General features: G+C 42.6%; 1 protein-coding gene across 2 annotated transcripts; it reads right to left on the reverse strand.

The window, feature by feature from the left end:
* Positions 1 to 2,680: 2,680 nt before the first annotated feature.
* CDC42 (cell division cycle 42) lies at positions 2,681 to 18,166 on the reverse strand. 2 transcript variants are annotated; one of them, XM_026862707.1, is made up of 5 exons: positions 17,997 to 18,164; positions 12,702 to 12,774; positions 10,141 to 10,250; positions 9,836 to 10,033; positions 2,681 to 4,104 (listed from the first exon to the last, which is right to left on the reverse strand). In XM_026862707.1, the coding sequence occupies exons 1-5, from the start codon at positions 18,099 to 18,101 to the stop codon at positions 4,015 to 4,017; spliced, it is 576 nt and encodes a 191-aa protein (XP_026718508.1). In that variant the 5' UTR covers positions 18,102 to 18,164; the 3' UTR covers positions 2,681 to 4,014. The 2 variants fall into 2 exon arrangements, with proteins under 2 accessions (XP_026718508.1, XP_026718509.1); XM_026862708.1 differs by lacking the exon at positions 2,681 to 4,104 and adding an exon at positions 4,754 to 5,616 and having other exon boundaries at positions 17,997 to 18,166.
* Positions 18,167 to 23,918: the final 5,752 nt, after the last annotated feature.

A 23,918-nucleotide genomic window follows, 5' to 3' on the forward strand; every position in this document is an offset into this window, starting at 1 on the left:
GCAACCACTGCCCTGGAGCCCTCTTCCCACCAGTAATCAACCCTGGAGTCCAACCTCTTGTTTTGGATTTCTGATGCAAGTAAGTCCCTTACAACAGAGGCAGGACTTTTCTCAACATTAAGTACTTGCCTGTTTAGCCAATAGTCCTCAATTTTCATATTTCAACTCTGTTGACAACAGCACAGTGGGAAAACAAACTGATTCATGCTATTTGTCACCACAGCATACGTGTGTTTACCTGATACAGCTTAATTGGTCAGACTGTGTGCACGTTCCCTCCTCCTCCCTAAGCCTCTACATCAGATCTCCTACCTCCTCCCTTGCAGTCATTTTGGATCAGCTTGACCACGGAAACCAGGCAGTAGAGTCCACTAGTTCAGCAGGCAAGTATCCTGCAAGATGTTACATTTCCATGCAACTAGTGACTGTAATGGTCTCCCTATACAGCTGAATGGTGCTAAAGTGAAGGATAGTGTGGGAACATGCAGCCAAGACACAGAAAGGGGACGATCAATGCTTCAGAGACAAGGAGCTGACAGAGCCACTTGTTTGGGGTAGCCAAAAGCAAGAGCTCCACTCACCACCTGCTTTTAAGCAAAACTAATTTAGTATTAGGAACTGGAGGTTAACATGAGAGGCAACCAAAATCCAGAAATCACTAACCTACTCCTTGTGCAGGAAGAAGTGGCTGTTTAGTAGAAGTGTTACATGAATAACCAAGACATTTCATTAAGATATTGCTGTGCATCCCAGCTATTAAAACAAGAAGCTGCTCTTCAGTGCCCATGTAGCCTTGAGTCCTTAGAGCAATTTTAGTATGATTCTCAGATGCCTTACCACAGAGATTTCTGGCCCTTTACAAGAGACACAATTAACATGTGTAGCAGTTGGTTAAGCAGCCAGCCCAGACCTCTTGTACTACTTGTGCTAGTGAGCTGCCATGGGTACCTTAGGAATCCTTGCAGGTGAAAAGAAAGCCAGCCCTGAGCTGTGGGTGCACCTTCAAACAGGCAAGTCCTCTATTGCAAAAGCAGTAACATGAGGCAATCCCAGCTCACACCACATACTTGCCACACTAGTATCAAGGGAAATGCCAAGTATTCCCACCTGCCTCCAAGTCCTTTGCTTTCAAATCTGCTAGCTAAAATTGGCAGTCCCAGAAGGGGAAGAAAGTGGTGTTTCTCACTGGTTTTGCATGCCTTCACACAGGAAGGAGGCAGTCCCCAAGGAGCTCTTCGGAGCAGCTCATATAACTTGACAACACAGAGCAAGCACATCTCACATACCCAGCTTGACAGAGGCCTCACTACTGAGCTCCAGAGGGGGGAAAAAAAAAAAAAAGCATGGTGTGAAAAAGCCCATGAACTAAGCTGGTTTTGCTTGTTTAACCAATTCCAGCATCCCATCCTCTCTCTGGACTGGGACAGCTTTGTACTAGCGGAGTCATAGAGCTATCAGAGCAGACTTCTGCAAAGCTAATGCAACACAGAGAGGAAGGAAGCAGCACTGTTCTTTGAACAGAGTGTTTTTCCATCATCCAACAACTCCACGATTCCTTCCAGAGCCAAGTTTAACCTTGTGACACCAATTTAACAGCACACTTTATTGCTCAGCCAAATGGACCTGCATGAAATGACTGCCCCAAATCACTGCCATATAAACATATGCAGGGGGACCAGACAGCTACAGGCAACCTCCATGTAAGTACACATCCAAGACAGAAAAAGCTTGACAGGGTAACCCTGCTGCTTAAAGCACAAGTCCTAAAGGGTTCTCCCCCTACTTGAGGCAGTTTTCTACCTGATTTTATACAGGCAAACCCTGGGTCAGATTTGCTGCTGGCTTTAGACATATGAATTAGGTTTAGCTACAAGAGGGTGCAGAAGTCCATTTCAGCCTGCTGCAAGCTCAAAGAGCAGCCACCAACAATCAACTGTCACCAGACATTAAAAATACCAGCAGTACTTTCAACTGCAAGCCACAGACCTACAGCCAAGCCTCCCCACAGAAGACAGCACTTAAAAACTGTACTGCAAAGTTGAACAGCAGCTCTAATCACTAAGAAGAGTAAAAAGCACACATCTGACCCTGAGCTTCTGGATTACAGCTCTCAAGTCAGGTTCTTAAAATAAAATGACCTTTAATGAGGCTCTTTGGAATGTGCTTTAATAATTAATACAAGTTATGAATCAACAGTGTAAGACTGCACTGTTTCTTATGAAAACTAACAAAAAGGTATAAAAAAATCTGTGTGGTTTTGAGAGGGAGATAGGTATGATGTCGTTTGACCCTTTAGGGTTCCCTGCCAGTGAAGAACAGGAAACTTCCAGAGAGACTAGCTGCTTGACAGAAGAGGTGCAAGAGCCCAGTAACCCCCAAAATCCAACTTTTAATACTTAGGAACAAGCACAACAACGAGTATTCCTTTTGTTAAAAACCACCGTGCCCTCTCTTCAGAGTTGGGTATGACAGCAAAGACATTGCTCATCAAAGTTTAGAGCAATCTTGACAGAACTGAGGCCAGCAGAAATGAGGGAAGATATGAACTGACAGGATTGAGCATTAAGGAAAGACCCAAACTAACTCGAAAGGAGGAGCTCACAAGGGATAAAAGCCATATTTAAAAGTCCTTCACACTCAAGAGAAAGGCAAGGGAAATAACTACCCTCAGGCAGGCTTGTGAAGATACTTGATGTTTAATACATCTGAAAAGAATGCATATACAAAGAACTTACACATGAAAAAGCATTGGTTCAACACTAATGAGTCTACAAGAAATCAGAATTTTGGAAGATGGAGGAGATTCCCTAAGTCTTAAAAAAACCTTTGAATTTGCAAGCCAAAATATATTTTTGGTAAAATCCCTACAACACTGCAGTCAGTCTACGTAAAGACCCTGCACACAAGCCTCAGTGGACTGGAGCCCATCTTACAGGTTCAAAGTTACTTACGAGCAAAATGCAGAAAAAGGGGATTCCCTTACCTGGTCCCTATATGGTGCCACACTGAACACTAGAAACCCCTCCTGGCAGCTCCCTCCTACTGACACAGGTCTATCTTTCCACCCCTCCCTGAAGGATGCCAAGCCATCCAGTAAGAGATGCACCACCAGGACCAGCTCCAAAACTCATCTTAACATACACCAGGTCCTTTCAGTGTCCGAACAGCAGTGTCTATGCTGGTCATTGTAAGCATTTCTCTAATAATTAAGGATTGGCAGAAGATGAATTTGTTAAAAGCCAACTGAATCAGTTGGGCATGCTTAAAAAGGTGCAGTTATTTCTTCATCATGTGACAAAAAGCTTATGATGTCAAAGATTAAGGAAGAGACTGGCAAGCTAGTTTCAAGTCTGATGGTGCATCCAGAGAAAATGATTCTCGTATTCCTAAGGCTTCATAACTTAGAGGATGGGGTAGAAATTTATGACCTGCACAGTGGAAAGCCAGGGGGAAGAGATACAAGGCAACTTCAGAGGAGATGCAGATACATTTTCTACACTCCTCCTTAGAGGAGCACCAGCTTGGGACATTTTACTTTCCTGTATTTGTCTTTAGTACTAAAGTCTGCTCATACCCAGGCTGCTGGCTGGCTGCTGAACAGCCCTAGAAGTTCTTGAAACCAGAACCAAGTCCTGCCAGACTGGCATAAGGGACAAGGCTTCAGTAAAACAGCCTAGAATTAGTCTGTTACAGAAAAAGTCATCACAAGCATGCCTGGATTTTAAACAAAAAAAAAATTAGAAACAGTAAACAAAAAAAAATAGTACTGATCAGTGTTTTCTGATAATACATAATTACTCAAAATTAACTAGTTTAACTGAATTGAGGGAGCACTGGGGAATAAACACTAACATTCTCATCTCACACAGGGATCGTGTGGGGGAGATGGGAGTGCAGGGCATTTGTCATTATTGCGAAAACAAATTTTAAAATTTGTATCTTTAGTTTGATTTAAACATTGCTTTTAGTATGACATCAAACACCAGCTTTGCAGAAGGGGCTGTGGAGGGACGTTCATAGCAGCACACACCTGCGAGTCTTCTTCGGCTCCGGAGGCTCCAGGGCAGCCAATATCGCTTCGTCAAATACATTCTTTAGGCCTTTCTGAAAAGGGGCAAAGAGAGAAAGGGGCAGTCTCATTTTTGAGTTTTCACACAAACAAAACCACAGAAAGTCAAGTGGCAGACAAACCCCTCTAACGACGAATTGAGGTTTGCCATCTACATCTCCCAGTCTCCTCTGCTCAGCTCGGCTCTGTCCAAGCTGCACCGCTGCCGTTCGCAGGTCCCGAGCCCAGTGTCTGATTTTCCCAACGGGAACGTACATTCTTTGAGACCAGATCAGTATACTTCCCCAGAAGCAAAAACACACGTACCAAAGTCATTTCCTTAAGGCAATTTTTATGATTAGTTGGCTACTAACACATTTCACATGCTAATGACAAAGCAGAAAGTGCTGCATTCAAATGGAAGAGCTCAATCGGGAGCACGCCAGTCCAGCAACGCAGACACCCGTGTGTCAGGGGAGAGAAGAGACAAGGCAAAAGCATGCAACGATAAATCGGTCCGGTACACGCTCTGGTCAGGCTTCTGGCCCCAAATGCCCGACCGTTAGAAGCAGCCAGGTAGAGCCCAGAAGCTGTGCATGGCATCAGAGAAGTCAGGACGGGAGGAGTACAAAGCAGGTACTGTACATTGCGTAAAGTGGTAAACTGAAGCCAGGAGTGCAACTCGGAATAAAGCTTCATCAGTCATTTATACAAACAACCGCAATTTTTAATTTCAAAATTTAAAGACAAGCTACAATTTAAGTTTTCTCCTTAAAACAATAAAAATCAGAAGCATGAGAGTAAGAAGCAGCTTTACATCTTACAGTAACAGGCTTTAAGGATCTATTATTGAAATGAAGAGGTCTACCATGTTAGTGAAAGCAAGAATTTTAACAGTTCATAAAGCAGTAGCAAGTACATTGATACTTCCTTCCCCCCAAGGACTGACAAATACTCCACTACAGCACAGACAGCCAAAGCAATAGCAACAGAAAAACATCTCACTGCACAAAGGAGAACCAGAAAACCCTTCACATTACAGCGTAACTTGCAGATCGTTTCATGTACTTTTGTCATGCAAATACAGTTAACAAGAGTCACAAGTAGAAATTGAAAAACACACGCATGGTTTCTTCCAGTTGAATTCAGGAAGATCAAACATCATGTCTTATTCTTTTGATCTTTCTTTAAAGAACGATGTAACCAGATCCCTTCCCCCAAAAGCCTGAATTAGAAAGCTACCCACATCTGGCAACCCAAGCAGCAGAGAGTTAAGCGAGTCCAGTTCGTGTTCCACGGTCACAATGTTTACTAAAGGTCTTAAGTATTGTTTTCAGTCCAAGAGCTAATACAGAGGTTGCTCTAAGATGGTAAGCAGACACAACAGCTTTCAATCAAGGTGGTTTTATTCATTTTTTTAACCAGGTTTCTACAGTAGTGGGACAGAGGAAGCAGCAGCAAGAGGGGAAGGAGAAAGTTTAGAATATACAGCACTTCCTTTTGGGCTGAGTTTCCGGAGGCTCGAGGGCAGCTAGGATAGCCTCATCAAACACATTCTTCAGACCTCTCTACAAGACAGAGGGGAGGAGAAAAAACAGCAGCCAGGTTAGAGGATTAGAGAAAAACAAGCAGATACAAAGAGCATTCAGGATAGACCAGGCTGAATTCACAGAGGCAGTAAACAGATTTACTTTGCAAAAAACAAAGTAGATCCCAGGAGGAAATCTCATTTAGATGACCCAGAAGTCAGAAACAGAACATGTGATGGACAAAGTTAGACAAAGTGAACACCCAGAAGGGCAGAGGCACAAACACAGCAGCAACTGGCAAAAAGGGGTGGGAGGGGCCACACAAGTAATGGTGGTTTCCACTTAACTGCTGAAAATATACTCAGGGAGTTTACAGGGGAATAAACACAGCAGAGAGTGCTTGCCCCACCACAGGGATCCAAAAGGTCAGGTAAACCTTTTTTAGCCACCCACTGTGGATAAGCAAGCACCTCAGATGCACGGACTTACGGCTCCCAACGACCCCAGTGGCAGCTAGTCCAGAGCAAAGGCTCAAACAACTCTGCTAAGTGAATTCAGCCCCTGAATAACTGAAGATCTCCAGATCGCTGGGAAAACACGACAGGGGATTGAAGCAGTACTGCTCTGGTAGGCCATCGCCATCTTCAGACATTTTGACATTGAAAGCCAGCACGGAAATGGTGCATTTCAGTTATTCAGTTTAGTTACCAAAGCAAGTATAACCACTCAAGTCACAGGAAGACAGAAACGGTGTCAGGACTGGAATAATTGAGATCCAACACCAGACAAGCAGTTACAGAGCTGCAAGGAGTCTGCAGGGATTACACCGGAGCACAAAGCATGCGTTGCATTTGGTATAAGCACAACAGGAACACTGCAGTGTGTTACCACTCCCACACCACTCTGCCAAGTTACACAGGACACCAGAAGTGAAACCTGGCTCAGTTTATGCTAACTGGACTCGCCTAAATCTACTGTCATGAGTGCGACCTTCACAAATTCAGAAGAACTGCTTTATCCCAGCTAAAGACAAACAGAAATGCTAAAATTATTTCCTCTATACAATAAAAGTCTGCAAAATTAAGTTTGGTTTGGTTTTGGTTTTTGTTTTTTTTTAATCAAATGTAACTGGTTTCTCCCTCACAGGTTAGACTGGATATATTCCTTTTAGAAGGGCTTTAATCTCATTTTACTGATGCACATACATGGGAGATCTCTAAGGCAATTCTATCTGGAAGCACTGAAGTCCATCATGTTACATGCAAGATTATACTTGAAAGATCAGAAGGAAGTTACCATGTAGAGTCATTCTGTACATCCTCCCCAGCAACTCTTTTTAAATGAGTTGCGACCTAGGCTGACAAAAGAGCTTGAGACTTCAGATAAATAATGCCTATGTGAAGTTCAAGTACTAATCAGATTTCTTTCTCTGAGAATAAGGCTGTAGTATAAACTCAATTATGTACTGTTAGACTAAGAACCCAGGCAGGGCAAGAATCAAGAAAACATGCTTCCTTAATCCTCCTACTCAGGGACTCCTCTTTTGTTTTCCTATTGCACAGGAGAAATTAATTTGTTCAAGAGAACAGAATTTAGGATTTGTTTTGAAGGTTGGAAGGATGTAGCAAAAAAATGGGATAAGGGGAGAAAAAAAACAAGACAGGGACAGAATGGTTATGAAAATGGGACTGGGGTTGAAAGCCTCAATGATAAAAGAGTAACCACGTTAAGGAAACTGTGTTTGATAGCACTGACACACGGGCCTTGATACTCTGGTTAAAGTAACACGGCTCCTGTGCTGCACTGGGAAACAGGTTGAGCTCAGGCCCCCTTTACCCCCTCCACTCATGGACAGTTTAAGAGAATTTATAAATCTATCAAAACTGTCAACCCAGCATCAGGGAGGGAAAAAAAGAACTGAATTCAGAGTTCTTCCTTGTGTTAACTATTAGCATTGAGCTTCAGACATTTACCCTCTTAAGTGTTACAGAAGCAACAATCATTTTAGTGGTTATCTGTCAGCCACCCTTTCCTAACAGCAAAGTGTTATCCACTTTTTACAGTGGTATTGGGTACTATTTTGTAGAGAAAGGTTGAAAACAGACATTGAGAGTGCCTTAATTAAAAAAAGGGATTCCATAACTTGTGGAAAGAGGAAACAGAACTGACTCCTCAGTACAGTTGTCATCCAAACTCAGGGAGAAGATACTTTGTCTTTACAGAAAAGACTCCAACTCAGCCTCTTAGGACTTTCAGAACATCAACTCTTCTACACAGACAAGCAAATTCTTCCTCCCAGGAAAAAAACATGCTCTGGTTCCATGATTTTATGATTACTCGCTACTGTGGTGTCAAAGTAATTTTTAAATTAGTTGGGAGGGTAAAAAGACACTCTAGACTGCCGAGGTGAACTGTGTAGACAGAAACCAAGGTAAAGAGAAAGTGAACTACCCAGCTGAGTAGTTGATACCAGCTACTACAACATTGCCTTGCAGGTAGGAAAACAACCCTCCTGGCTAGCAAAGCCAGACAACTTCTGTGTTTAGCAAGCTGCCAGCTAGATCACTGCCAGGAACTCCAAGCAACCCTTCACAAATAATCTACATTTCTGTTTGGCAGCTACTACTGACAGGCTGAGGAAAAAGGTGTTTTGTGAGGGGAGTCAACGATAAATGAAGGAAGAAGAATAGAGCAGATGCAAACCAACTAGTCTTCCAGGTGAGAAGGCTTCTGAACCCTCCTTCCCAGGTTACTCTTGATTCCTAAAACCATCAACAGGTATACAAGCTCTAGTGCTCTGGAAGAAATTCAGGCTGAGCTTCCAAGTGATAAAGCTGTTCTCTGCAACAGATACAGATTAGTCTATCTGGAAGTAAAAAAAAAAAAACGGATAAACACTGAAATTTTTAATTGCATCAACTCCTACCCTGGCAATTTTTATGTGCTTCCATGCAATTTGAAAAACAAGGCAAGTTTAAAGGTACAGAGGAAAGGGTCTCAGTGAGCTATACAGAACAAAGTCCTGGTATGTATTTAACCAACTAGCAGGTTCTACAGTCTAGTTCACATCAGCATCCAGGATGTGCCAGATACCACCTAAAATGGTATTTCAGGACTGAACAGATCCAAAAGAATTACAACTCAGGCACAAATATCCCTCAGCTTGTGTGTGGGCAGTAAGGAAGCACAGGGAAGACCACCTTTTGATCAGGGATCCCCAGGATGAGCCTGTCACAACACCTCTAGTGCTACTGTCCTGCACAATTCCATTGAAAGCCTCTTCCTTCTCAGCACTCAGGCAAATCTTTGTTACAAAAAAGTCTCAGGATCCCAAATGGAAGAGTCAATATGCAATCTGGGTAAAATGTACAAGATAAGCAGAATTTCAGGCTTTATGAAGTTTAGCAACAAAGCTTTGTGCTCAAGAGATACTAGAGATGAATGTACAACAAAACTGAAAAGAGGGAGGGACTTGATACTGTGCACTCCTAGTTCAATGCACATCAGGTAGGGGCATATTCTTTAGAGTAATATAAGGAAATTGTTAGAGCTGTAGTCAATTCTGCAAGAGTAGGCACGCAAGTTCCCGGGGCATCCAAAGTCAAGGCATCATGCCAGCCAATGGCTCCCATCCACCCCATCCTAGTATTCCTAATTTCAAGGGAAAGGATAATTGGGTTTCCTTGCCTCAAATTAGCTATTTTAGTTGGCTTTAGACTCATATTCACAAGTTAGTTCACACAACATCACCACATTTGTGTCTTAAGAACTATTTCATTGTTATTTTCGGTTTCAACAGAACTTCCATCTCAAGGCGGACACAGGAAACAGCTCACAACTGCACAGGAAGAGAAAGCAGCTCTCGCAAGTATGAAGGCTTCTAGTCTTAGAAGTATCAGAACTGACTTTTTTGAGTTTTCTTTGCCTGTTGTCTTCAGTGGAGAGTTGCATTCTGTGTCAACACACTTGTTGTCTGTAACACTCCTAAGTTTTCAACAGCTATTTTCCTCCAACACAAAAATGAAACACATGCTCCTCCATCACTCCTCTACGCTATGCCTAATCTCCACAGGCTCATTCTCTTTCTACCACTGCCAACTCCTTGTGCCTTAGAACAACAGGACAAAGAGAAAGCTACTGTGTCATCAGCAGAAACAGAGCTCATACCCTTTCACATCCATACTGAGCTGGTTTCCCCCATAACTGAAGAAAAGCATGGAACACAAACAAGCAAAAGCGGTCAAAGACCAACTCTCACCTGCGTAAGTGCAGAGCATTCCACGTATTTGACAGCCTTCAGGTCCCGGGCCAGTTTTTCAGCCGTCTCTGGAGTTATGGGCTTCTGCTTGTTCTTGGCAAGTTTCTCAATTGTTGAGGGATCATCTCTGAGATCAATTTGGGTCCCAACAAGCAGGAAAGGAGTCTTTGGACAGTGGTGAGTAATTTCAGGTACCCACTAAAGACACAGAAGACACAGTATTTGTTACTAACCACCTCAGATAACTTCTGACATATTTCCAAGATCATTGTAGCAGCTCCCTTTTCAGGCAGAGTTCAACCAACCTTTTCTTTCACATTTTCAAATGAAGAAGGAGACACCACTGAAAAACAGACCAGAAATACATCTGTCTGTGGATAGCTGAGGGGTCGTAATCTATCATAGTCTTCCTGACCTAGAAGAGGAGAAAGTTAACATAGTATTAGACCCAGACAGTGAAATACTGCCCTTTACAGGTGGTTAGAATGCATATTCTAGCACAATAGCATTACTGTGATTAATCCTAACTCTTAAGCAAATGCACATGCCCTGAACCCAAACATTCAAAGATCCCAGTTCTCAAATCCTGAATTCATTCAGTTGCTATGTAACAATGAGCTGCTTAAGAGTCACAGGAGAGCTAGGAAGTCTGATAGGAGTACGCTCTAATAATTTTTAGATCATACGCCCTCAGACTGTGTAACACTCTCCCTTGATTGCAATGAAGTTACCAAACACAGATCCAGCTACAGATGAGGTCTCCTGCACCAAGTCCATTCATTAAAAGTATTATGCCGTCAAATTTCATTACTCTGAAAAAACCCTGCAGTTTGGAGGAAAAAAACCAAAGAGGCAGTGTTGTTCTCCAGAACGTTCTGACTTACACTTGAGAACACTTAGTGAAGTGTCCTCTGTGCAGTAAGAGGAGAATGCTGCTGTTACAGGTGAGGCACACTCAGGCATCCAGCAGCACTCCCCTAAGAACACACCAGAGGCCCCACATGGGCTGTATGTCAGGGGAAGCCAGGCTCTTCCCTTTGGGACCGAAAGAGAGCAGGCAGTCCCTGCAGGACACCACCAGCCCATTTCTGCTCAGCTCCATTCTTAAACCTCCTCCTCTCAATTCAGTAGCACTATTTTTAGAAAACCTGGCACTAAAGAAGCTGCTGTAGCTGCTGGCAACCAAGTCAGAAACACTTGTTCAAAATGCCTCAGATTTCAACCGATGCTCTCTCACCCATCACACAGCACAAAGACCTCTGAGATATTGAAGGAGCCAACTCAACACTTGAGACATCTCAATGGAGGAAGATCTACAGTGTGAAGGTGGAGGTCTAGGCAGCTTATTACAGCTATCCTGCTTAGCTGGACACAGAGGAGCTAGGCACTGACCAAAACATCTCACTGCAATTAACAGATTACTCCAAAAAGCTTTGTCTTCATAGTACAAGTTCTAAACAAAGACTTTGTGGGTTGTTTTTTTTTAATTTGACAGTTATTAATAGTGAGTTTGCCCATTATTAAGTTCTGTAACTTGTGCTGGTTACTATTTAGCAAAAAGCAGGTGACCTTTAAAGAACAAAAGCCCAGATCTGAAAGGAAAGCCTTTATATTCACAAGTGCACGGAGTCACCTGCACACACTAAAGCCTCTTGGTAAGTTTTCAAAATTACTTTCTGGGTTACTGCACTCACATCAATGTGCTTATGTAGATATGCATATCCATACACACACATACCAGCTTCCAGAGGACCTCAACAGGAAAACGGGCAGAAAAGGATCTAACACAGCTTCTACTCATGCAGGTACCAGAATGCTACAGTTGAGACCCATCTAAATACTGGTCCCTACAGCAGCCTACACAGTGTGTGTCAGGAAGGAGCTTCTATGCTCAACTCCTCATCCATGAACTTGGGAATTTGCAATAACCAACATGTAAATCACACTTAGGAGAATGGGAAGAGATAATTGAACCTACAGTGTATGATTGGAAGTCTAAGATCATTTCATTAATCAAGTAAGACATTAATGATGCATCTGTAATAATTCAGCTGGAAACAGTCAGATTAAGCTCTAATAAGACAGTTTGAGGTAACAGTTTATCTAAGCTCTCTGGAAGGACTCTCTTGAAGGATAATTTATCATACCAGATGCTGCCATACCACTTTGGTATTATTACAGGTTGGGGACTGGGTAACTAACAGCTGAACCAGTTTCTACCCTTTCTTGCTAAATTTTCACACATGCAAAGCAACATGTGTAGCTGTTTAATCATTGTACATTTCTCCAGCCAGAACCTGAGATAGTCTAATAACTATAAAAAAAGCCTGCAGATTTATTTTTAATTTTAAAAAATCCTACAGTGAGAGGGCTTATGAAGCACCACACATCTTGACTTCATCCCTGTCAAGAATCTAGAGACACAACACATGCACGTGTTGTAATGTTAGTCATTCTGTATTGATGTTTGGCAAAAAAAAGGCTATTTACTGAACAAAACACACATAGAATCCACATATTTTATTCAACACAATTTTCTCCTTAAATTTTGTTCAAAAAATAGAATACCATTATCCTCCAGTTATTACCTAGATCAGAGATGAAAGTTTGAATCTTGTCTTCTGGTGTTGCAAAAATAAAACATTTCTTAAAAAAGCAGATGTTTGGGGGGGCAGGGGGGTTGATGTTTGCTGGTGTTTTTTTTATATGAACTTGATTTAGCAATTCCTCAAAGGTCAGGAAAGAGGAACCAAGAAAGTTTTTTCCCTTTCATAAAAAAATCCAAGACAACTGTATGTCTTCACATTCAACACCACCTCCACTAAATCCTGAGCAATTACAATGACACAAGCACTTGTTTTCTCACCTGCAGTATCAAAGAGGCCTAGGGTGTAAGGCTCTCCTCCAATCATCACTGTTACAGCATAGTTATCAAAAACCTGGTAAGAAAAGACAAACATTTAAGAGGATGTGAACAAGCCATCATTCAAACCATCACCCTACTTACCTTGTCAGACCACCTCTAATTTCTATAAGAGTCACCTGCACAGAATAACAGGAGGCATTAGGTTTGCAATGCTATTACCATTAATTAAGGCTGTTACAGGACAATTCATCAGGGAATAGGGATGCAAGAGCTGTTTCTGTGAGGGATTTAAAGCAAAGGCACACTAGATACACCACTGCATATAATAGGGTAAAAGCCACTGAACAAAACACCTGCAGCACCTCTTGCCTGTAATTGCAGAGGCTTCCCACACTGTTACAGAAATTTCAACCTTCACTGTTGGTCTGACACAGTAAACACATCCCCACAAAGACAGAACTGATAAACTTTAGCCCAGCCCTTCAGGGCACAGAGCTACGGGGCTTCTCACAGGATCTGAGTCGCCTGAAGTTCATCTTTCTGAACTTCTGGGGAATTCAATACAGAGTCCATCTTTTCAACAGGAACTGACCCTCCATCTTTGGAGGAAGCAATACAGTTGGTCAAAATCAATCTGTGTCAAAATTCACTCTCAATCTAAATGGAGAATCCAGCTCCAGACAACCAAGTTATATTGTCTCTGTACAGAGTCTGGCACAACAGTCCTGTCCTCCAAGGCAGACCTGCTACAGATCAAAAGTTAAAACTACCAAAAATGTTTCATCCAGTAACTTGTTTACAACATAACTGAGTGTGAGGACCTACCCAAAGCCTTCTCCTTTAACACCCACATACTCAGCATTAAAGAGTACACTGTCTGTGGTCAGTACCTGTAATTACAGTTAACAGTTTTATCTTCAAAACTGCAACAGACAGTATTTCAGAAAGTAACTTCGGCAAAAAAAAAAAAATTCTTCCCACTGTAAAAAAACCCACCACCTGTCCCTGCATACTGTACTGCAAGGTTACTCAGAAACAGTTGAGATCTCTAATAGGGAAGCTCTGCTTCAACACAGAAGTCTGAGCAGCTCCCACAGCTGAAGTAAACCACAACATTGAAGAGGCCAGCAGCCATCTCAAAAGCTTAAAAGTGAGGAGTGACATGCAGAAATAAGCAGTCAAATGGATATATGAACAGGGTTTTAGTAAGAGTTTAGATCCTTGAAAAAAATTCCCACTAAAAATTGAGGTAAGACCAGCAAGACAACACTTCAAAGCTGAACTTCCAAGAGTTCAGATGTCTCCTTTCTACCTGACTGTCCTGGTTAAAGCAGTATCTGACACACAGAATCATCTCGATTGGAAAAGCACTTGAAGCTCCTCCAGCCCAACCATGAACCTCATCCTGACCGTTCCCAACTCCCCCAGATCCCTCAGCGCTGGCTCAGCCCGACTCTTCAACCCCTCCAGGGATCCCAGGGACTCCCCCCCTGCCCTGGGCAGCCCATTCCAACGCCCAACAGCCCCTTCTGCAAAGAAATCCTTCCTCAGAGCCAGCCTGACCCTGCCCTGGGCAGCTTGAGGCCATTCCCTCTGGGCCTGGCTCAAGAGACTCATCCCCCTTCTCTGCACCCTCCTGGCAGGTCTCCCCTCAGCCTCCTCTTCTCCAGACTAAACCCCCCCAGTTCCCTCAGCCGCTCCCCAGCAGACCTGTGCTCCAGACCCTGCCCCAGCTCCGTTGCCCTTCTCTGGACACGCTCAAGTCATTCAATGGTCTGTTTGTAATAGCAGTAGTGGTAGTGTAGACACCACACTAATTTTTTTTCAACTTTTCACAACTCAGAGCAACTGAGAAAGCAGCCATGGCCACAGCATGCTCCACATCCCCAGGAACATCACCTAGATGTCTACCTCTCATACTATTTGGGATTAGCATTCTGCAAGAGATTTAAACACTGATCTCCATTACCTGCAGCCCAAACCTTTACACACTGCACTGAGTTTGCCTTACTGAACAACCTAGAAAGTGTCCAGCTACAGACCTTCAGGCTGGAGGAGGGTGGAAGAGGCACTTCCCAGAGCCTCTCCGATATGCCATGAACACTACTTCAAGCCTCCAAAGGACAGGTCAGGATGAACTAACCTATTGCTAGGTACAGAACCAAAAACTGGTATGGTCCACACTGAGGATCAGAGCACTTGCTTTTCCAGATGTCAGATGATGTTCAGCAGCTTTATCTCCCAAAGATCTCTCTCCTCATTTTCACCCAGTGGATAAGGAGTTAATAGCATTACCTGTAGCTGCCCTTTAGGGGGATTAGGATGCATTCTCCCTCCTCATTTTTAATTTCCCTAGCTGCAAAATGGGATATTTTTTTTTAATTTTTTTTATTTAAGGTACAGTCACTACTGAAAAGGTTCAGACCTAGGGAGGCCAGGGTGACAAGGTCAGCCTTCAGGCAAACCTGGCAACTACACCCTCATAGCATAATCCACAGAAAATTTCATCCTTAATTGTGCAGACAGGCTAAAAATCAGAGCAACAATTAGCCCAACAAGAAGTTTCAATTCCTGCCAGTGACACAATCTATTACAGCAGGTGGCATGAGTTATTGTGTTACAGGACTCACACCTGATCTGCCACTACCCAAACATTGCCTTTCCATGAATATGTCCCCTTGCTGCTTTTTCTGAGAATAGCAATGACATCAAAAACATGCAGGTGACAAACCATGTGCAGTAGCGATATGAAACCCATCTCCCACTGGGAAATATCCTCAAAAAAGGGAAAGATCTGCAAAACACAGAGCCAAGTGAAAAAAACTAATCTGTCATTCTGAACTAGTGCATTCTCCAGGGATGTTTTGGCCACATTGCTGCACAAGAACAGCTACATAGCACAATGGCAGAGGCAGTTTACACCAGCCACTCAAGTGCCTGCGCACACAGAGCAGCTCAGTTTGAAGCCAGACTGTTGCTGATTTGCTAAAGCATCCCCACCTTGTACTAACTGCTCTGTGCCCTGGACTGCTGGACACCCTCAGGGAAGAAAAGTGCCATCTTCCTCCCAAGAGACTTCACAGTAGCTGCTGCAGCTGAAATCCTGGTATTTGTTGTACATTGGCCTTGAGCTACCACCAGTATCTACCATGTTCTAAAGTCAGAACTTTACCTGCAGGTTCTACTCCTGCTTAAACATTTTTGTTAGTTTAGTCCTACCCATTTTACTCTGGGGTCCTTATTCAGCCACAAACACTCCAGGGACATCAAGGTTTGTCAGACAGCCTGCTTTCATTTTGGAAACAATGCTAGTTCTTTGCCCATTTATTACTAGAAGTACTAGTTGGAATATCAGAGGTTACTTACCAGTTTCCAAAGTCTGAAATACACCTTTAGGTCATACAATTATCAATAGGCCTGTGATATCCCCAGAACAGTGAGTTCCTCAAGCCATGAAGTTCAGAGGTAAATACCATTCTGAAAACATGGGACAGTTTTAAAAGGCATAAATAAGCCTTAGCACACCTTGAACACACTTTACTAGCAAGCAACTTGGAGTGGCTTTTCCACACTGCTTGTTAGCAGTGATTTACAGTTAGTACTACCATCTGCAGGACAGCAGACAAACTCACAAGCTTTCAAAATACACACTTTAAGATTATAACATTTTTGCAACATAATTAAGGGTCATTTCACTAGGGGTAAGTATAGAAACATTCACTGCCTGAACTCACTGACCACTTTCATTTTGTCTTGACCATAAAGAACAGCTTAAATAGGGCAAGCAGACTTCCACAGGTTCAGCACAGGATGTGGTTGTCCTAGAAGCCTTGCAGCAGGACATCTGACACCACTCTCAAAAGCTTAAGAATGGCAAATAACAGTTTCAAACACAATTTCTCTACTAGTCCAGAACAGCGGCTCATTAGAGAGGCTGATTGTGGGTCTCCACACCTACAGCAAAACCCTCAGGTTCCTAACAGCAGCCACTGCATCCAACCTGAACACTCACAGGTTTGGGAGCCCCTTCTTCTTTAGCTCCCAACCTACAACTAAACACAAACATTTTTGTCCTGTGAAAGCCTGTCCTATCCTTAACAAACCTCAAATCTGGCAAGTTGAAAAATCTTTGGACAGTGTACAAAGCCAATACCTCAAAAAGGGGCAATGACATTCACCACAAATTCTTTTCGACAAAGACAGGACATTTTTATAAAGAAGTATATTCTGAAAGAACTATCAGGCAGAGCTACCTGGCATCTCAGAGGAGCTATTTTAAAGTTGCTTTATAATAGCAAAAAAGATTGACCCTTTCAGCAGCATGTGTTTAATCTTTTTGCAATTTCAAGATGCAAATTTGAGGTACCTAGGTAAACTCTTCAAATCTTATGTTAGTAGATGATGTCCTCTTCAGGTCCGTAACAGAGAAAACTAGTAAAAAGAGCATCCAGATGTCAAAGTCTCTTGCAGCAATCTCACTAAAGAACTGAGCCACCTCAGTATCAATATGCTGATCTTGCATACGCAATATTAAAAACACTTTTCTATTGGAAAGATAATACACATTCCTCTCACAGGCAGTCAGCAAAATGCTCCCAACTTGATCTTTAGGTAAGTCAAGGGATTCAGAATCTCAGAAAACTGAGGCTGTAAAACTCAAAAAGGTTACTTAAAATTAGTCAAGGACTACAAAGCTGGCAAATGCTTAGAAGTATAAATGAGTGAAACTGCAGAGTCTAAATATAAACATATTTCTCATGTTTCACTGAAGTTAACTAGCCACACTGCACAACTTCTGGATCTTTCAGAGCTTCTGGTGCTCATTTTTGCTTTGCAAGTGTTAATTGTATTCACTGACTATTCTAGCAGCATAAAATACTACTTTCCCTAAAAATGAAGATGTAGCAAGAACTGAGATCACAAGCTGGAGAGCAGGTGTTCCTGCTACTTGCTCTCCACTTAGCAGTCCTAACAACTGCAAATAATCTTGTTTAGGGAATCCAGCTGGTGGCCATCAACAAACAGAAGCCCAGATTCTGCAGAACAGTGAAGCAGCAAGAACAGAACAGATACAGGAAAGGCATCCCAGCACTGCCAGGCAATGCGAAAGATAAATAACAGCAGTGTATCAGACTGATCATTACTTTCCCATGATGTATTAGTTCAGTCTCCAACAGGAAGGTGGGCTGTAAGGACAAGTATTAAGGTGTGCACACCATAAAGGGTAGTTCAGAAGGAAACTCATGCTTCCCTACCCCATCATGCCTGAAGAACTGGAGCTATTCTCACACTTACCGTTGGTACATATTCCGATGGGAATTTATTTGTTGTATAAGAAATTAAGAGACAGGTTTTACCAACAGCACCATCACCCACGACTACACACTTGATCGTCTGCATAGCTGAAGTCTACTAGTATATCAGCTCCAACGAGAACCCTGAAGAAAAAAAAAAAGATACATATATTTAGATGTTTCTCATGATCACTAGATAGCAGCACATGCCATTGACGAGCTTTGATTGGAGCCCAAACCACCAGCAGCACATTTGGGACCTAAAACCAAGACATTCCAGAATCAGTTGGTAGATCTGTTCCCTCCATCACACACACAATAGGAAGCTGCTCATTTTCATAAATGCAAATACCTCCTCCCAACCACTAGACCCCTCCCACTGCATTCAATTGCCAAACACCATCTAAGACTACATTTGGCACAGTCACTTTTCTACACTGGGAATGAGGACTAGATAAATTCAGTCACTCTAATATACAGTGGTATTCCTGCCTAGTTACCTAGAGGTGAGCAAAAAACGTCTTTAGGCTTTACCAGACTCTGGTTTTAACGCATGGAAGCATCCAGCCTTAGATGCACTGAAAGCCAAAAGTTTAAGCTTGGGTCTTGATAGCTGCCAAGTAACACACATGCCTCCCAAGAGATCTTCCCTCTGGGGAACACTTCTGTGAAGAAAGCTCAGCAGGAAACACAGCAGTGAGCACTGAAACTAGTTTATGGGATAAAAATAAGCAGGAACAGACAGAGGTAAACATGATGAATTCCTCCTCCCCTCACCTTTTTTAAGGCTAAGTACAGTTCTATAATGTTTTGCTACTTAACACATACTTTCATTGCCACCTTTGAAGTGGCTAACAGCACTGAGCAGCTCAGCAGGGCACCTGGTTCCCAAGGAACTGTATTACTCTCCAGACATTACAAAATTATAATGCACTCAGCTATTTTGACACTGTCCCAGCACAGACTTTAGCATATTAACCAGTATTTGCCATCAATACCTCCTCCTCCAAACATCAGTTAGCACTACCAGACACAGCTGCCCTTCATTAATATATTACTTTAATTAGAAAAAGTACCAGGCCTCTAGCCATTCATTCACATACAGGTGTGAAACCCTGACCCCAGCAAGCCTAAGTGGCAAAGCTCCCACTGGCTTTCAACATTTCCATATTATTGGAAGTACATTTATTTACAGCAGCAAAGACTTGCAAACTGAGTTACCCCTTGCCAGGGTGGAGGCAGAGGGAACAAGAAGAGACATCCACTGCAGCAAATTTACCCTCAGAATGGTGGCAATGCTTTAGCCTACCAAGGATGTTTCCATGGCTCTCACTTCTGGGTAACTACTTTAAAAAAAGCTGAATCAAACCCTAGTGAACTATGCATTTGGGAACTTTCAGGGGATTTCACTTCTCAGAGTGACCCTCAAGAAGTACAATGCAGTTCCAGCTTTTTGAGGACTCTGGTCAAAGCTAGCAACATGATTTGATACTGTACATCACACCTGCAAGCAAAGGTAATTGCTACTGACTGAAAACAAACCTTATACCACCAGCCTCCCTTCAGATACTGCAGGGATGCTCAAAGACTTAGACAGACACCTACCTTGGCAATAAACAAACTCTAAAGTGCCTAAAAACAGTACTTGTAGGGAAATACTAATCATCACCATTCCTACAAGCCATAGAGAGATCCACAAGTGGTCAGTTTTAAGAAATGGCAGCAAAGAGTCTTTGTCAGAGCAGGACACCATGTACCAGCCAGCATCTGGTACGTCATGCACTCACAACACTGCTATCTAGGCATCTTCTTTCAAAATATACAGAGATGAAGGATTTGTGTAGGCATCAGGCATTATCACCAACCCTCTCCTTGGTGCCATATTTCAGTATCAAAATAACAGAATCTATTGATGTATGCAGCAGACCTGTTTCACACAGGACAACCAGCAGGGCACACAGCAAAGCCGTTATCAACAGGCCCTTCATTAATACTACAAAAAGCTCTGAAATTTGGCCCTGAATCAAGCACACATTTACTCAGAAGGACAAAGCAATCATTTCCATTTCAAAACACATTTTTTGTGTTCAGGCCAGCTCAACTGTTTATAGCTAAGTAATATTAGTCAATATTCCCTCAACTGCAAAGGTACTCATATATATAGATCAGCACCACAAGCACAGCAAGGCTGAAAAAGTCACACTTTAGAAGAAAAAGAAGTCACCAGAAAGAAAGCAAGCAACGGAACAGAGCAGTTCAATCCCCAATTAAGAAAGGCTTCATGCTCAAAAAAACAGGTGGAAGGGGATGAGTCACTTAAGTGGATTTTAAAAGGAAAATACATCAAAACAGGTATCAGACCTAGCTAACCAGCTCAAGCACTCTCAAATAAAACCAGGCTAAATCACCAGCATGCCTCACCAGCTTGCCAGCCTTATCCATACAATAAGGCACCATCATCTGCTTTTTCTTCGGGATTTGCCCAAACACAGCCATTCAGCGTTGTCACTGCACAGACCAGGTAGCAGTCTTTGCGAATTCCTTTCAGAGTCAATAAATGCAGTATAAAACAAGCCCCCACCCAGGATTTCCCAGCCATTTCCTGTATTCCTTTTCAGTTTTAAGTGGAATTCATTACACTGCCTACCCCAACTCACGAAATCCCTGCTCCAGCTGTCCTTGCTCACCCCAAGTGCTATCACAAGGGAACAAGAACATTCAACACCACGGAGACACCCCTTTAGAGAAATCCAATCTCACTTTCCACCCTGCCCTCCCCCTCACAGGCACCTCCTCCTCCATTCTCTATTTCTTCCCCCTCTTCCTGCTCTACCTCCTCTTCTACCCTTTTGCCCCAATTATTTGTATTTCCTTGTTTAACCATAAATTGCAGGTTGCACATCTGCTTCAAGACAGCCTTTCCAGAACCCAGAAAGCACAGTAGAGGAAAAATCCAGACTCTGAAGCACTTCCTATGCTCACTGCAGCATAACAGTCCCTGGTTAACTATAAATCTTAAAATGCCATATATGCACTCAGACAAGATAAGCTCACACACGCCTTTGTTAAAAAAAAGGGATGTGTTTAGTGTTACACTTTAAAACTCATTACTCCGGCAAGCATCAAGCAAGCAACAAAACGAAGCCACAGTATCAGAAAGCACATCAGATCACCTGACTGTACTGCAAGCTTCCACCATTCTCCTGCCCTCAGACACAGCCAAGTCCCCACACCAGCTCTGGGAGAGAAGAAGCTGCTGTACTCTGGTAAGGGCTCGGCTCAAAGACTCCAGCTAAGACCGAGCAACAAGCTGTACACACACACACCTCGCACACAGGTTGCATTATTCCTGCCAACAGTCAACTCTTGACTTTTGCAGCGACTGATCATCTTGATCTACGGAATTACTCATACACTAGGGAAGACCAGCAGTTCAAATTGAGTACTTCCTATAAAAGCACTGTTTACTCTCACCCTGCACCTCAAATTCACTCCAAAGTAAAGGGTTAGCACAGTCTGCATCAACAATTCAAACATGTAGGGTGGCTACACTGGGGTGTTAGTGTGAGGTAAAGGCCCTGAACTCAAGCCACAAGTCACCTTTTCCTACCAGCTGATCCAATCCTTTTAAGCTTTCTAACAGTGGAAACAAAACAGAGGGCAAATAACCCCAGGCTTCTCTCTGGAGCATAAAGCAGAACGTAAACTGCTCAACAGGGGACCTGGAAAAGCCCAGGCAGGGTGGTGTGTTTTATTTTTTCCTTCTTTGTAAAGAAAGATGTTAGCAAAATTCACCACGAAAAAATTGAACTGGCCTACTAGAAGTTCTCCATGTACCAAGCAACTACCCCTTCTCTCACACAGTTGTTTAATTGCCCTCCCCCACACCCCATTAGACACTTCAGGATTACATGTTTAAAGGACCAAAATGCATTCTAGCACATCTTCAGGTAAAGGGATCCCCTCAGCTTTTTTTTTTTTTTTTTTTTAAAGGATATATAACTTTATCTTTAAATACTGAAATAAGTTAGCCTAAGTTTTAAACAGATTTAGAGTCTTAAGCACAGGCCTCCAAAGTCTTACCCTGTGGGAAATTAAAGTTGTTGAATAGGTTATTTTACTTGGATTAGTAGGCTTTCTAGATTAGCTGGATGAGCTACTTCATGTTTTCCACTTCTAAGAGGTCCACAGAACACAGCTAAAAACAAGCTCATTTTCAGGGAGCTTAGATGCACCATCCTGGGACCTACTCTCCCATAGGAAAGGCTTTAAACACACATACATTGTTGATTTGTGGTTTAAACATAATTTAATCCAATATGAGATACAACTAGAGAATAACCCTGAGTGAAACAAACTTCTTTCTGTCTCCCTCAAAGAGGTTTGGGTTCGTTCACCCTCCAAAGTAGCCTAATAAAAGGAAGTCTACATATATAACACCCAGCAGGACTAGACAACGCTTCAAGTAGTTTAAAGTGTCTAAGGGAATTGAAACACTGAAGTCATCCCAGTTTGAGTGCAGCGAGTGGATTCTGAGCAATGTAGTTGTGAGCCATCAGGCCAAGCCCAGAAAGGAGAGCTGATAAAAACTGGGAATATAATGCAAGTCAATATGACTTAGTTCTGTTCAACACGATCTAAAGACTTCTTAAAAAAACCCAACACTGAACAGATTTAATTTCTCAAACCTCTCTGAACTGTAACTAAAAACTTCACTGCTTCAGTAAAGTACATGTTAACTGATCAATCACATTTCTAGTATTTTTCTGATTTTAACCTGTTCAGCACATGATCACAGCAGCAGGATTTCACAGAACTCAACAGTATTCTGGAAAACTAGAATCTAGCATTCTGGGAGTTGCTGATTACAAAGCCTTGTAAACTTTGTCGAGTTCATCAGACAGCCCTACTGCAGACTGAACAGGCCCGTTTTACAGATTTTTGCTTTAAAGCTCAGTTACACTTTTATGATCTGATCTGCATTTAGGATTAATCCCAAAAGACGGTAACAGAGATATAAGCATGCAATGAACAGTTAACTGAAATCTCCAGTGGGATGTTGTGTACATCGGTAATCCTTCCTAGTACAAAGGAAAATTCAGAATTATGCACTTTCTTCACACAGGCCTGTGCATGCACCAAAAGACACTGACAGATCACAAAAGGCTGAGGAAATCCATGATACCTACCACAAGTTCCCACTCACTAAGCACAAGTTGCTAGAAATGCTGTCCCAAATGCACCCTGACACTGAGGGCCACAACCCCTCTTGCGCAAGCCTAGTTTTCCCATTTTAATGGCAAGCACGTGAAATGTGGCATTACTATGGGAGGTTTCGTTATAAAAACTGTCTGTAATTCAGATGAACTACTGACCATGAAGAATTAAGTGAAATTCTGTGGGTCTTCGTACACAGTGTTCCCTACTTATACTCAGGTAAGAATCTGAATTATCTTGCCTTCACTCTCACTCTACATACAATTTTCAAGTAGAAACAACAAGCCTTCAAACTTAAGATTCCCTTTATTTTTAAGCTACTGAAGTCTGTTTTCAGGTTAAATGTGTACATTCTCCTAGCCAAAGGAAACCGAGCTGTCAAATCTGTCTACACATCCTGCACTAGTTTCCTGTCGAGCCTCAGCAGCACCACGACTTCCTCTTTCAAGCAGGACTGAAACTGCTGCCATTTCATCACAGGTACCAGCTAAACTCAGCTTGCTGCAAGCAACTGCCAGCCAGTGACCAAGAACCATTTCATGATGCTCTTTAGCGTACACCATGAGTTGAAACAACCAGTCTAGCACAGGTTCCAGATCCTGTCTGAAAGCCTGCTCCACACTGCAGGAAAACAGAGCCTCCACACTGCAGGAACAGACCTTCCCCCCCACACTCCAATAATTTAATTATATAGTAAACAGGTTAT

The sequence above is a fragment of the Athene cunicularia genome, assembly GCF_003259725.1.
Source record: "Athene cunicularia isolate RWA chromosome 21 unlocalized genomic scaffold, athCun1 chr21_part1, whole genome shotgun sequence".
Taxonomy (NCBI): domain Eukaryota; kingdom Metazoa; phylum Chordata; class Aves; order Strigiformes; family Strigidae; genus Athene; species Athene cunicularia.

Excerpts from the sequence above, each read along its gene's own strand:
- CDC42 (XM_026862707.1), bottom strand. The coding sequence starts at position 18,101 with ATGCAGACGATCAAGTGTGTAGTCGTGGGTGATGGTGCTGTTGGTAAA. Across the intron at positions 10,251-12,701 it reads AGGCCTCTTTGATACTGCAG|GTCAGGAAGACTATGATAGA; the intron begins GTGAGAAAACAA and ends CTCCTCTTCTAG. Across the intron at positions 4,105-9,835 it reads AATGCTCTGCACTTACGCAG|AAAGGCCTAAAGAATGTATT; the intron begins GTGAGAGTTGGT and ends GCCCCTTTTCAG.